The sequence below is a fragment of the Prionailurus bengalensis genome, chromosome D1 (assembly GCF_016509475.1).
Source record: "Prionailurus bengalensis isolate Pbe53 chromosome D1, Fcat_Pben_1.1_paternal_pri, whole genome shotgun sequence".
In the NCBI taxonomy this organism is placed as follows: domain Eukaryota; kingdom Metazoa; phylum Chordata; class Mammalia; order Carnivora; family Felidae; genus Prionailurus; species Prionailurus bengalensis.
The window spans coordinates 100,928,229-100,944,218 of NC_057346.1; the positions used below are offsets into that span (position 1 = coordinate 100,928,229).

Below are 15,990 nucleotides of genomic sequence, written 5' to 3' on the forward strand. Positions count from 1 at the left end.
GGCAGAAGAGAAATGTATCACCTTTTTTTTTTCAGTGAAGAGTTTGCTCCATCCAGGAAAGGATTATTTATTTGTAGTAAGTTCCTCCTCAGGTTTAAAGTTGTGCATGATGAAAAGCATTTAAGATGTAAGTACTTCCAATGGTCAAAACATATTTCTAAGATTTTCATAATTTCTTAGGAAAGTAGATGTATAGCTTTTGCATATAAAATGTCTCTATTGAAACTATAGGTTTAAGTTCTATGTGATCAGTTATGCTGTAGTTAACACTATAAATTTATTTATGTTAGTGGACATTTTTTGCTTTTCGCTCTTACATAATTGTTCACTTTCAGAATTCATAGTGCTCTTTATATATTTCAGAGAAAGAAATTCAGAAATGGGACATAAATCCTTGGTTCACTCCTCCCATACAAAAACAACTCATATTAAGACTTGAAGTATAGATCTTATTTTTGTATCTGCAAGACATTTAAGTATATAATTTTGTTCATGTTGCTTAGCACATTAAGGGTGAGGAGGAATGCTGCTTCCTAGGTAGAATATTCATCATAAGGAAGCTAATTGTAGAAAAAAAATCTGAACAAAAGAGATAGATATAATAAGTAAGTTTTACTCATTTTTCTGAGTGGGGGATCCTATTATCTCCTAAAATGGAATGACTTTGCTTAGTGTTCCATAGAACACATTTCCATAGAATTGATTCATTAAATTTACTACATAGTTTAGTATATCTGATAATTCTCTGCCATTTTTTCAGTGCCCCCACATCTTTTTTTTGTTTACAGGGTTTAGTAGCCTCCTATAGGGACCCAGGCCTTACCTTTCATATATAAAATTATCATAGTACATAATCCATGAGGTTTAAATATGCAACACAGAACCTGACACCAGATATTTGGGTGATATCATTGGTAAGAAAGGTGCTGACAATGGGTGCCTGGGTGGCTTAGTTGGTTAAGCGTCCGACACTTGGTTTTGGCTCAGGTCATGATCTCAGGGTTTGTGAGTTCAAGCCCCACATCAGGCTCTGTTCTGACAGCAGGGAGCTTGCTTGGGAACTCTTTCTCCCTCTTTCTCTGCCCCTCCCTTGCTCTCTGTCTGTCTCTCAAAAATAAATAAACACAAAAAATAAAAAGAAAAAAAAAGTGCTGACGATATGGCATGCCATTCTGACCTCTGCTCTTAATGGAATGCAGATTATTAGGTAATAAAGAAGCCATAATATATATTGATTTATTTAACAGAGACCTCTTTCATAAGCTTCCCTCTCTCAATTAGGCTTGAAAGAAAATATTATCTGTCCCTACTACAGTAGGAATCATGTGGTCAAAGAAACTCATGGTTCTGCCTCTTTTACTTAGTCTGGATCCATGAGGCACCCAGGCTATGGGGCATGGAACCTTTTCCCTGGTAAATCACAGTGTATGAGAAACTTTATATCCTGATTTTCATCCCTATTAGTATTACATGAAGACTTGTTATGTCGTCGCAAAGTCTTCCCAAACATAACACTATCCTTTAAATAAGATTAAACATTTGATTTTATCAGAATTTGTATAATTAAGTCATCAACTTTTGGATGTTGCTATGCACTGAATATTAGTGTTCCCCTCGAAATTCATGAGTTACGTCCTCTATGATATGTGGTGTTTGGAGGTGGGGCCTTTGAGAGGTGATTACATCATGAGAGGAGAGCTCTCATGAATGAGGTTAGTGTCTCTGTAAAAACAGACCTGATAGAACTCTGCCATGTAAGGGCACAGCAAAAAGAGCCTAGTCTTGAATTCTTGATCTATTGGAGTAAGAATTTGAGTCTTTTCCTCATTAAACATAAATATATATATATTTTTTCTTCTACAAATATTTAGTATTCTTTGATATTGTTACAAATATGTTGTTTTGCTGTAACTATGGGTGTTTTTATACAAAGACATTATATTGTATTATTCTTTTACTTTTTGATTTCTTCTATTGCATCACTCTTGGAAAATTTCATTTATATTCACTGAATTTATACATTTTAACATTAAAAAAATAGCTCTCAGAAAAGTTTCCTTTTATATTACTGCTTTTATCTTAATCAATTAATTTTTTTAAAGTAGGCTCCACACTGGGTGTGGGGCTTGAACTCAAGACCTTGAGATTAAGACCTGAGCTGAGATCAAGGGTTGGACACTCAACCAACTGAGCTATCCTGGGGCTCCAAAAAGCTTTCTTTTAAAATTATCTAGAATTTGCTTTTGTTTGCGATGAAGACATGTATAATCCTGTTTTCCTCAAACAGGATAAGTAATCTGCCAGTGTTATTATTAATTTTAGTAATTGAAAATTTTCTATTTAATATGTCAAATTTTATACAACTAGTAGGTTTGATTTGGGGGCCATTTCACCTCCTCTTCTGCTGCTGACTCCTCCGCCTCCTCCTTCTTTACCTTTGGTGTCATTCTTTACCACTAACATTCTATATCAGTACTCAAGGATTTTCACTTGTTTTTATACCTCATAGGGATAATCGCTCTTAAATACTCACCCTTTTGAGTTTCTTGCCATTTATAAACATTTATTTTTCCTGATAAGCTTCAGGCTTATTTTGTTTAGTTTGAAAAGTTCACTTAAAATATTTAGAATTTCATGACCCTCCACATTGATTTTGAGGAAAATGGCGTGTTTTAATATCTTCTTTTACCATCCAGAAAGAGACATGTATCATGAAGGCTTGATCAATGTCTCAATAACAATTTGTAATCATCTTCATAGAGTATACAGGCATCTTGCCTTTTGGTTTTCTTATTTTAAAAGTGGCTTGCCTTATTTACCTTTGATTCACATTTTCAAAGAGCTGATTGGAAAGACCTTAGTGTCTTTTGCTGGCATGAATTACAGCACAGTCCTCAAAGGCATTGGTGTATGTTTGTATGCAATGTTGATAGGCCTACATTTGACGATACACAAGTATATATTCAACCACAGAGATCTGTATCTGACCTCACGTAGGTACATATTCAATGATATGTAGGTCGTATCCAGCTTCATATATGTGTCTGTATGTGAACACACAGAGGTCTGTATCTGACAGCACATGGATCAGTATACGTGTATATATATGCATTTGATCTGATCACACACAGGCCTGTATCTGTCTACACACAGAGCTATATCTTTCCATACACAGGTCTGAATCTGAGCACATATGAATTTTGGCAGGACTTGACTGAACCATTCTTCTGTTCCATGTGGCACGGACTGAGGTCCCTCTTTGGTTTTCAGTAGGTTGCCTGGCTTTTAGGAAGTATTTAAGATGAATTTACTCATGTAAGTGGTGCCTTGGCAGTGATGGCTGGAAGACCAGTCTCCTCTGGCCCCTTCTTCTTCTCCATGTAGCCTGTCGCTCCAGTGAGTTTGTCAGACTTGTAAAATGGCAGTTCAGGACTTCCGGAGGGAGGACACAGAAGGTCTTAAGCCAGTTAAGATCTCATCTCATCCTGACCTCAGCTTGAAGTTCAGGATCTCAAGTTGTAAATCCAGACTGCATCTGACCAAACGAAAAGGCAACCTATGGAATGGCGGAAAATATTTGCAAGTCTTATACCTCACAAGGGGTTAATATCCAAAATGTATGAAAGACTTTGCAACCAAATAGCAAAAAACAAAACAAAACAAAAACCTGGTTAAAAAACTAGGCAATGGGCCTGAAAAGACATTTTCCAAAGAAGACATACAAATGGCCAATAGGAACACGGAAGGGTGCTCAACATTAGTAATCATCAGGGACATGCAAATCAAAACCACAATGAGGGGCGCCTGGGTGGCTCAGTCAGTTAGTGGCTGAGTTTGGCTCAGGTCATGATCTCACAGCTCGAAGCCTCCTGAGTTCAAGCCCCCCATCAGTCTCGGTGCTGATAGCTCAAAGCCTGGAGCCTGCTTCCAATTTTGTGTCTCCCTCTCTCTCTCTGACCCTTCCCTGCAGGTGCTCTCTCTCTCTCTCTTTTTCTCTCTCTCTCACAAATAAATAAACATTAAAAATATTAAAAGCCACAATGAGATATTGCCTCATACTTGTTAGGATGGATGTTATCAAAGAGAAAAGAGATTACATGGCTCAGTCAGTTAAGTCTGACTCTTGATTTGGGCTCAGGTCACGATCTCATGGTTCGTGAGATTGAGCCTCAGGTCGGGCTATGTGCTGTCAGGTCAGAACCTTCTTGGGATTCTCTCTCCACCTCTCTCTCTGACCCTCCCCTACTTGTGTGCATGCTCTCTCTTTCTCTTGCTCTCTCTTTCAAAAGAAATAAATAAAAACTTTAAAAAAAGAGGGAGTCCAGTTTGCTGTTGGGTATATAAATTGTTTTAGCACTCTAGAAATCTCTATGGAGATTCCTCAAAAAAGTGAAATAGAATTACTATACATTCCACATATTCCACTTCTGTGTGTATATCTAAGCATATGAAATCAGAACGCTGAGGAGATATCTGCATTCCCATGTTCACATCAGTATTATTCACCGTAGCCAAGACATGGAAACAACCTAAGTGTCCATCGATTAATGAATGGAAACATAAATATATATATTTATATAAATATATAATACATATATATCAGATAATACATAATATATAATACATAATATATAATATCAGATATAATATAATATAATATATATATAATATATATACACAAGAGAATATTATTAGATAAAACAAAGAAGAAAATCCTGCCAATTGCAACACCATGAGAGGCTTTGAAGGCATTAAGCTAGGCAGAATTAGTCAGACAGAGAAACACAAATACTGTATGATCTCATTTATATGTGGAATTAAAAACCCAGATGATAGAAGCCAGAGAATGGTGCTTGCCAGGGCCTGGAGGGTGGGGCAGATAGGGAGATGTTAGTCAAAGGGCACAAAATTTTCTAGTTATAAGATGAATAAGTTCTGGGGAGCTAATGTATAGTGGGGTACAGTAGTTAACAATAATGTATTATATAGACATAGTTGCTGAGAGAGTGAATCTTAAATAGTTTCATCCCACACCGAAATTCTAATTATGTGAGGTGACATATGTGTTAGCTACTCTTATTATGGTAATCATTTTGCTTGTAAGCCAGCAATTCTGGCCGAGGTTGGCTGGATATTTCTTCTGCTTCATGGGGCATGGACTGAAGTCAGTCTGTGTTATTCATCTGATAGCTGAGGGGTCTGTAGGATCCAGGGAAGCTTCATTCCTGTTCAGAGTGACTTTGAAATGGCGACTGGAAGCAACCCAACAGGTACCTTCCCCTATTCAGTTAGATGCAGGACCACAAGCAGGACAATCAGACTTTTTACATGGTGCTCAGGAACCTCAGTGGTAGAAAGCAGAAGGAGTCAGGTTAAGGGTTATATCCAAAACCAGCCCAGTGTCATTTTCACCATCTTATACTGGTTAGAGCAGGCACACCCAGATTTGTGGTGGTGGAGAACTAGATGATGACACGTGGTGTGGAGGTAAATGCTTGGTAGCAAAGTCACACTGTGGAACAGCATGTAGGATGGAAGACATTGTCTCCTTTTTGGAAGATACAACCGTCCACATCCCTGAAAGGGCATGCTGGAGGTTTCACGTTATAGATCATTTTGGAGTGAATTGCGTCTTAACAATATTGAATTTTCTAGCTCCTGAACACAAGATATCTATTTGTTGGGGTGTTTTCAAAATTTTGCTTCATAAATATTTGAAATTTTTAGTGGGAGGATGTTGCTCATTTTTTCCTGAGTACTTTTCTTTTCCGATACTAATGTAAAAGCTGTTTAGCATTGTGTAAGTTTTCAGTTGTTATGGATACTAATAGAAATGCAATTGAATGTTTTATTTGGACCTTGTGTTCCTGAAAACTCGCTAAATCCACTTATTATTTCTAGTAATCTCTGTAGATTCTTTAGGGTTTTCTATGACACAACCATGTTCTTTACAAGAAAGGGACATTTCATTTCTTGGAGAGATATAGGAGTATTTAGCTTTTGTAATTCTATTTATTTTTGAGTCTTTTTCAGAAGGTTGTCTTTTTCCTTTATTTTACATATTTTATCTGAGGATTCAAATTTATAGAATAATTGGAACTTTTTAAACTCTGAGACATCAGTGCAATTTTATGTGCTTTTCAATTCCTGATATTGGTAATTTTCTCTTGATTTCACCTGCTATAATGTTATCAGTTGTAATATAAAATACCCAACCTCACAACTTTGGCTATTTTAGTTTACTCTATGTATTCAATTTCATTAATTTTTATCTTTCTTCATTACATCTTTTTTTTTTTTTTTTACTTTGGCTTTAGATGTCTTTGTCTAGCTTCTTAAGATAAAAGCTTAGATGCTTTTTGAGCTTTATATTTAACGCAAGCATAAAGCTATACATACATTTTAGGTAAGCTATGAATACACTTAGGTAAGCAATTTTGTGTGGCTTAGCATGTAAGAAAGATCTTCAGTTATTTATTTGTATATTTATTTATACATACAGATATTTATTTGTATTTATATTTATATATATATACACACTATTTTTATATATTTTAAAGAATTTATTTATTTAAATTCAAGTTAGTTAACATACAGTGTATGTTCGATACAGTATGTTTCTCCTTGGCTTCAGGAGTAGAATCTAGTGATTCATCACTTACATATAACATGCCGCACTCACCCTAAAAAGTGCTCTCCTTAATGGCCATCACCCATGGAGCCCTACCCTCACCCATATCCCCTCCGACAACCCTCAGTTTGTTCTTTGTATTTAAGAGTCTTTTAGGGTTTGCTCTCCTCTCTGTTTTTATCTTATTTTTCCTTCCCTTCACCTATGTTCATCTGTTTTGTTTCTTAAATTCTACATATGAGTGATATCACGATATTTGTCTTTCTCTAACTAAACTATTTTGCTTAGCATAATATACTCTAGTTCCATCCACATTGTTGCAAATGGTAAGATGTTATTCTTTTTGTTCACCAATATTCCATTATATATATATATGTATATATATTCCATTATATAATATATATAATTATAATATACTATAATTCCATTCTATATGTATATATATATAAAATCACATCATATCATATCTTCTTTATCCATTCATCAGTTGATGGATATTTGGGCTCTGCCATACTTTGGCTATTATTTTGGGGGGGGGGTCTTCATTTTTCTTTTAATTTTATTTTTAATTTTTTAAAATTTACATAAAAATTAACATACAGTGCAACAATGGTTTCAGGAGTAGATTCCTTAGTGCCTCTTACCCATTTAGCCCATCCCCCCTCCCCCAACCCCTCCAATAACGCTCAGTTTGTTCTTCATATTTATGAGTCTCTTATGTTTTGTCCCCCTCCCTGTTTTATATTATTTTGTTTCCCTTCCCTCATATTCATCTGTTTTGTCTCTTAAAGTCCTCATATGTGTGAAGTCATATGATATTTGTATTTCTCTGACTAATTTCACTTAGCATAATACCCTCCAGTTCCATCCACGTAGTTACAAATGGCAAGATTTCATGCTTTTTGATTGCCGAGGAATACTCCGTTGTATGTATATACACCATATATTCTTTATCCATTTATCCATTGATGCACATTTGGACTCTTTCCATACTTTGGCTATTGTTGATGGTGCTGCTATAAACATTGGGGTGCAGGTGTCCCTTCAAAACAGCACACCTGTATCTTGTGGATAAATGCCTAGTAGTGCAATTGCTGGGTCATAGGGTAGTTCTATTTTTAGTTTCTTGAGGAACCTCCATACTGTTTTCCACAGTAGCTGCACCAGTCTGCACTCCCACCAACAGTGCAAAAGAGATCCTCTTTCTCCACATCCTTGCCAACATCTGTTGTTGCCTGAGTTGTTCATGTTAGCCATTCTGACAAGTGTAAGGTGGTATCTCATTGTGGTTTTGCTTTGTATTTCCCTGATGATGAGTGATGTGGAGCAACTTTTCATGTGTCTGTTGGCTACCTGGATGTCTTCTTTGGAAAAGTGTCTTTTCACGTCTTCTGTCCATTTCTTCACTGGAATATATATATTATTCTTTTCTCCCCTCAGAGAGTCCCCTTAAAATTTCTTGCAGGGATGGTTTAGTGGTCACAAACTCCTTTAGTTTTTGTTTGTCTAGGAAACTTTTTATCTATCCTATTTTGTTTTTTTTTTTAATTTTTTTTAACATTTATTTATTTATTTATTTATTTATTTATTTATTTATTTATTTATTTTCAACGTTTATTTTTGGGACAGAGAGATACAGAGCATGAACGGGCGAGGGGCAGAGAGAGAGGGAGACACAGAATCGGAAACAGGCTCCAGGCTCTGAGCCATCAGCCCAGAGCCCGACGCGGGGCTCGAACTCACGGACCGCGAGATCGTGACCTGGCTGAAGTCGGACGCTTAACCGACTGCGCCACCCAGGCGCCCTAACATTTATTTATTTTTGAGACAGAGAGACAGAGCATGAACGGGGGAGGGTCAGAGAGAGGGAGACACAGAATCTGAAACAGGCTCCAGGCTCTGAGCTGTCAGCACAGAGCCCGATGCGGGGCTCGAACCCACGGACCGTGAGATCATGACCTGAGCCAAAGTCGGCCGCTTAACCGACTGAGCCACCCAGGCGCCCCTATCTCTCCTTTTTTGAGCTTTGCTGGATAAAGAAATCTTGATTACATATTTTTCTGATTCAACACATTGAACATATCCTGCCACTCCTTTCTGGACTGCCAAGTTTCTGTGGATAGATCTGCTGCAAACTTGATCTCTCTTCCCTTGTAGGTTAGCGACTTTTTTTCCCTTGCTGCTTTCATGATTCTCTTTTTGCCTGAGTATTTTGATAATTTGACTATGACATGCCTTGTTGATGGTCGGTTTTTGTTGAATCTAATGGGGGTCCTCTGTGCTTCCTGGATTTTGATGTCTGTGTCTTTCCCTAGGTTAGGAAATTTTTCTGCTATGATTTGATCACATAACCCTTCTACCCCTATTTCTCTCTCTTCCTCTTCTGGGACCCCTATGATTCTGATGTTGTTCCTTTTTAATGAGTCACTGATTTCTCTAATTCTTAAATCATGCTCTTTTGCCTTAATCTCCTCTTTTTTTCTACTTCATTATTCTCTATAAGTTTGTCCTCTATATCACTGAGCATCCTTTGCTCATTTTTAATCAATATGGTATTTTGATGTGTGTGTTTTTGAGATGTAGAAATTTGTTATGTAATCTGGATTTTAACACCTTATCAACTATATAATTTGTCAATATTTTCTCTCATCTGTGAATTGTCTTTTTTCTGTTAATAGTGTCCTTTCATGTACAGAAGTTCTTAAATTTGATAAAGTAATTTATATATTTTTTCTTTTCTTGCCTGTGGTTTTAGTTTAATATGAGTGTCATGAGCTGCAGGGCTCATTCGATATTTGCAAATCTATGAATGTGATACATGACATTAATAAAAGAAACGATAGGAACCACATGATCCTGTCAATAGACTCAGAAAAAGCAGTTGACAAAATACAGGATCTCTTCTTAATAAGTGCCCTTCAGAAAGTCGGGACAGAAAGAACATACCTTAACATCGTAAAAGCCACATATGAAAGGCCCACAGCTAATATCATCCTCAAGGGGGAAAAACTGAGAGCTTACCCCTGAGACCAGGAACATAACACGGATGTCTATTCTCACCGCTGTTGTTTAACATAGTATTGGAAGTCCTAGTATCAGAAGACAACAAAATGAAATGAAAGGCATCCAAAGTGGGCAAGAAGAAGTCAAACTTTCACTTTTCACAGATGACATAATACTCTACATGGAAACCCCAAAAGTCCCCACTGCAAGCTGCTAGAACTGATACATGAATTCAGCAAAGTCGCAGGATATAAAGTCAGTGTCCAGAAATCGGTTGCATTTCTATACACCGATAATGAAGCAACATAAATAGAAATGAAGGAATCTATCCATTTACAGTTGCACCAAGAAGCATAAAATTCCTAGGAATAAACCTAACCAAAGAGGTAAAAGTTCTGTACTCTGAAAACTATAGAAAATGTGTGAAAGAAATTGGAAGAAGACACAAAGAAATGGAGAAACATTCCATGCTCCTGGATAGGAAGAACACATATTGTTAAAATGTCAATACTACCCAAATCAATCTACACATCCAATGCAATCCCTATCAAAATAGCACCAGCGTTCTTCTCAGAGCTAGAAAACACAATCCCAAAATTTGTATGGAACCACAAAAGACCCTAAATAGCCAAAGCAGTCCTGAAAAAGAAGACCAATGCTGCAGGCATCACGATCCTGGACTTTAGCCTGTACTACAAAGCTGTAATCATCAGGACAGTATGGTATTGGCAAAAACCTAGACACATAGTCAGTGGAATAGAATACAGAAGTAAGAAGCGGACTCAGAAATGTATGGCCAACTAGTCTTTGACAAAGCAGGAAAGAGTCTCCAATGGACAAAAGACAGTCTCTTTAGCAAATGGTGCTGGGAGAACTGGATAGCAACATGCAGATGAATGACACTGGGCCACGTTCTTACACCATATACAAAAATAAACTCAAAGTGGATGAAAGACCTAAATGTGAGACAGGAAACCATCAAAATCTTAGAAGAGAAAACAGGCATGATCTCTTTGACCTCAGCCACAGCAACTTCTTACTTTCCATGTCTCCAAAGACAAGGTAAATCAAAGCAAAATGAACTATTGGGACCTCAACAAGATAAAAAGCTTCTGCACTGCAAAGGAAACAATCGACAGAACTAAAAGGCAACCGACAGAATGGGAGAAGATATTTGTAAATGACATATCAGATAAAGGGTTAGGTTCCAAAATCTACAAAGAACTTACCATGGTCAACACCTGCACGTTGTTTCTTTCATAGAAGTTGTCCACTTTCTAAATTGGCAAGTTTACCAACGTAAATCCATTTATGGTATTCTTTTTTATCTTTTACATGTCAGTAGAATGCAGTAATGACTCTCCCTTCATTCTGATTTTGATCTCTTTTTTCTCTTAGTTTATCTTAATCCATTTTGCTAGGAACGTCAATTTTATGAATCTTTCAGGGAACAAATTCCTGGATTTATAGATTTTTCTCTGTTCTATTTTAATACTATGCTAATTTCTATTTAATTAATTTCTCTTTGGATTCTTTCTTTTATTTACTATTTCCATTGTACAATGTTCTTTGTGTTTATTTTGCTTTTCCATTTTTTAGGTTTCTAGTAAGCTTACTTCATTTCTGTCATATATCTTGTCTTATAATACTTCTATTGAAACTATACATTTCTTTCTAAGCACTCCTTAAGCTGTATCCAGTACACACACACACACACACACACACACACATACACACACACACATCCCTCATTATCTCTGCTTAAAATTTATTTAAAAACCTATTCACTGATATTTCTTCTTTAATCTATGGTAATTCATATATACGTTGCTTAATTTGTAAATAATTAGGAAACATTGTTATATTGTTCTTATCAATTCCCAAGTGAACTTTGTTATATATATTCTGGATGATTTAAATCTGTTGGAAATACGTTTAGGAATTCCCTGAGCTTGCACCAATAGGTTGACAAGGCTTAGGGCAGAAGTATCCGAGAATCAGTAAACAGGCAAAAGCGCCTCGGCATAGAACTAAAGCGTTGAGCAGAAAGCTCCTTCCACAGGACGAAAGCGTCCAGAATAGGGAAACAGGGAAATAGACTGCCGTAGCAGGGTGAAATTGCCTGGAGCTAATTAGCAAAAAAAAAAAAAAAAAGTGACCTGTTCACCCTGAGGTAGCATGCTCTATCTGTCTTATCCCCTAGGCAAGTTAAGATGAACAGACCCAGTGCCTGGTGCCTGCTGTAAACAGCTATCTGCTCCTTGTCAGGATTTTGTCTTGTATTGAGCCAAACCCCTAACACCCTATATCTTCGAAACCCCCTTTCTCTCGCACACTTGAGTTAATGATCACTGTTTCATTGTCTCACGTGTTTCATTCTGCACGTCCATCATGTTTGTAAGCCTTCTGATCCAATAAATACGGAGCAAGGATCCTTACTCAGGGCTCTTATCTCTTCCCTGACATTAGCCTCTCTTATATTCAATTCTGCATCTGCTCTCTTGCTGGGCAAGAGAGAACTCCAGACTCAAAGTCTGTGACATCAGTCCATTGAAATGCTTTGCCAATTGTTTTCTGGGCTCCTGTAATGCCCATTTCTGTGAGCATTTCCTGAGCACTCAGAGATACTGGAATCTTCCCACACTCTTTTCTCCCTCCCTCCTCCCTTACTAACACAGATGTTATCAACTTGCCTGTGTGCCACTATGTGACAAACTCTTCCTTTTCTGGGGGAAGCTTGTTTTATCTACATTTGAGACAAGTTTAAATTAAAAAACATTTTTAACATTTTTATTTATTTTTGAGAGAGAGACAGAGCATGAGCTTGAGAGGGGCAGAGAGAGAGGAAGACACGGAATCTGAAGCAGGCTCTGAGCTGTCATCACAGAGCCTGGCCCAGGGCTTGAACTCACAGACCATGAGATGATCACCTGGGCTGAAGTCGAACGATTAACTAACTGACTGAGCCACCCAGGTGCCCCAATGTTTTATTATTTTTAAGAGAGAGAGAGAGAGAGAGAGAGAGAGAGAGAGAGAGAGGGAGAGGGAGTGAGACCGAATCAAGTGTAGGTTCTGAGCTGTCAGCACAGAGCCCGATGCGGGGCTCAAACTCACAAACCACGAGGTCATGACCTGAGCTGAAGTTGGACGCTTAACTGACTGAGCCACCCAGGTGCCCCAAGTCTAGTTTAAATATCTTGTTCTGAAATTCATCGTCTTCTGGAAGTCAGTTCAGGTGCCAGTGTGCAAAGATGTAGCTAAAAGCTAACTGATATAGCTTTGCCTATTTTGAAAGTCATGCTTTAAAGAAGAGAGTTCTTAACGTATTTTATTTCTGCCCATACTGGACATTTCCCTTTTGATGATTCAACCTCAGGCTGTTCTTTTGTGATTTCCCTGCATCCCACCCCCAGAGGGCATGTTTCTGGAAGTCCTGTTGTACATGGTGATTATCCTGTTGGAATCTCTGGAGATGCAGGTGGCATCTCTGGAGATCAAAGTTAGAAGAAGGTCCCAATGAATTTAATTAGGAAAGCATCACTCTTGGAGATGTACCAACTGAATGACTCATGCATATGTATGGTAGTCCATCCCCAGATAGGGGTGGTTTACGGACCTTTGTCTTGACCTCAGAGAGTGTTTGTATCACTGTTCACACAACTGGCTCTTTCAGGATGTGAAACAATGGACTTAGAACATAATTAAGTATGTATATTAAGTTATTCTCCATCATTAAGGGAATCCAAAATTTAACTGTACTTTGTGAAGACAGGTCAGTATAATTGGTTGAGAGTGGAATGTTGTCAAGGATATTTCACTATTTTACTTACATTGACATAACAACCAAACCATATAAAAATCTTTGTTTAAACAAATCACAATTTTCTCTTCCATACAGCTGAACCCTCCCTTTTGTGTAAGCTCACAATGTTGGTGTAACATTCATTTGTTGTTAGGACAAATTCTGCCAACAATGAAGACTTGGGGTCTCTTTTATCCCAGTCAAGATCCAAACTTGATTAGGTTACAGGACTTTGTAGTCATTTTGAAAAACCCAGCAATTAAGAGGTAGCCTTTTTCTGAAAGACTGGAATGCATGGCTTTCTGAGAGCATGGAAAGCCTTGTTTACACGGAAATGGTTCAAGGTCCAGTGATGGTGCGTTTGTTTTCCTGCTTTGTGTGCACAGAGGTGGCACCCGTGTACCAAAGACAAGGGAGAGTGGACTGCAACCCACACGTTGAACTGAACGGCTGTCTTAGTATGCAGGTAACCCAGGAAGGGTAATTAGATGTAAGATTGCAGCCTAGGCTTTACATTTTCGATTTTGGTCGTGAGGGAATTCACAGTCCTTTAAAAGTTCCTCTGTGTGGTTCTGATAATCATCCATGTTAGACATTCTTTGTGATTACTAACATATATGAGGATTGACTCAGTTCTGTAATATTCTTTTGGTTATTTTCACATACCAAGATCCAGAATAAATTTTCTTCCTCTAACATCAGTGTTTCTACACATTAGTTTCAGGTGTCACTATTTAGGGATATTTTAATGGGCAGATCCTTGTAAATCTCATGATAGTTTCAACTGATATGTTCTCTGAACATTGCTTGCTAATCTGTGAAAGTTTAGAGGATGATGTAGCAACCACACGTCTTGAAAGAGTGATTTTGAAGCGTCCAAGTAACGATTTCATTACCCAAGTGTGACTTCAGTTCCTGTGCTTCTGTTCATAAGTGAGTTTCAGCATGAGAGCATACCTGTGTTGGGCACTCCTTTTATTACTTGTTTATATCATTTACTAACTTTGCCATTGATTCATTTGTCCTTTATTTAAATGCTTAGAGTTCTGTGTTCATTTTGACATTAACTCTGTGTATGTCTTATAAAATGTAAATCTTTTCCCTAAGTACTTTTGTCTATCGATGTTATGATATCCTTTTTAAATCCTTAAGATGTTTTGAAATTGTAAAATACATCAATTTGGGATTTAATTTATTAGTTAAAAGGATTCTTGAATATAGCCAGTCATTTCTTTTATTAACTGGGGAGTAAATATAAATCTTGCTTTAGTTTTATATTAAACCTTAGTCCATTAAAAAATGTTATATGTAGAATCTGCTATAGGTACAATTGTACTAACTTCCAGATGGAAAGCTGGTTGCAGCAAACTATTTTTTTTAATATGTTTTTTTCCCACATATGTCTTTAATTTCTTGTCTCTCTATTGGTCTGCAGATTGCTGAGCTTACTAAGCATGTTTTTTAATCAGCCTTGAATTCTTGGAATTTCTGAGGGTACTGGAAGATAATAAATTGTAATGCATATTTGTTGAATTAACAAACAGATTCTATTAAGGCTTCAGGAAGTCACTAATAATAATTACATTTGTAACTAATTTTGTCCTGAACTCTGAAATAAGGACATGCAAAAGGACATATGGAACATAGGATCAATGTGACTGAGTTTGTCCTCTTGGGGCTCACTCAGAGCCTCCAAGGTCAGAAAATATTATTTGTTGTGTTCTTGCTCATCTACATTGTGACAATGGTGGGCAACCTCCTCATTGTGGTGACCGTGGTGGTCAGTCCAACCCTGGATTCCCCTATGTATTTCTTTCTTGGTTACTTATCATTTATGGATGCTGTGTATTCTACTACAGTCACTCCAAATATGATTATAGACTTACTCTGTGAGAAGAAAACCATTTCCTTCCAAGCTTGCATGTCCCAGCTCTTTCTAGGGCACTTGTTTGGTGGTTCAGAGATTTTACTCCTGGTGGCCATGGCCTATGACCGCTATGTGGCCATCTGCAAACCCTTGCATTATTCGACCATCATGAATCAACGGGTGTGTGTTTTGTTGCTGCTGTTGGCCTGGGTTGGAGGTTTTTTGCATGCTGTTGTTCACCTTGTCTTTGTTTACAACCTTCCCTTCTGTGGTCCCAATGTCATTGACCACTTCATCTGCGACATGTACCCATTATTAAAACTTGCCTGCACTGACACTTACGTTATTGGCCTCACTGTGGTTGCCAATGATGGGGCAATCTGTGTGGTCATCTTTACGGTCTTGCTCATCTCCTATGGGGTCATTCTGCACTCTCTGAAGAACCTTAGTCAGGAAGGGAGGCGCAAAGCCTTATCCACCTGTGGCTCCCACATTACAGTGGTGGTCCTCTTCTTTGTCCCCTGCATCTTCATGTATGTGAGACCTCCTTCTACCTTACCCATTGATAAATCCTTGACTGTATTTTACACTGTTATCCCACCTATGTTGAACCCCCTAATCTACACTCTGAGAAATGGAGAGATGAAAAATGCCATGAAGAAGCTCTGGACCAGAAGAAGAAAATGA

General features: G+C 37.6%; 1 protein-coding gene across 1 annotated transcript; it reads left to right on the top strand.

Annotated features, from left to right (window-relative positions):
• The first annotated feature begins 15,072 nt into the window (after positions 1 to 15,072).
• On the top strand, positions 15,073 to 15,990 carry LOC122482716 (olfactory receptor 4A15-like). Its single transcript, XM_043579015.1, has one exon. The coding sequence runs from the start codon at positions 15,073 to 15,075 to the stop codon at positions 15,988 to 15,990; it is 918 nt and encodes a 305-aa protein (XP_043434950.1).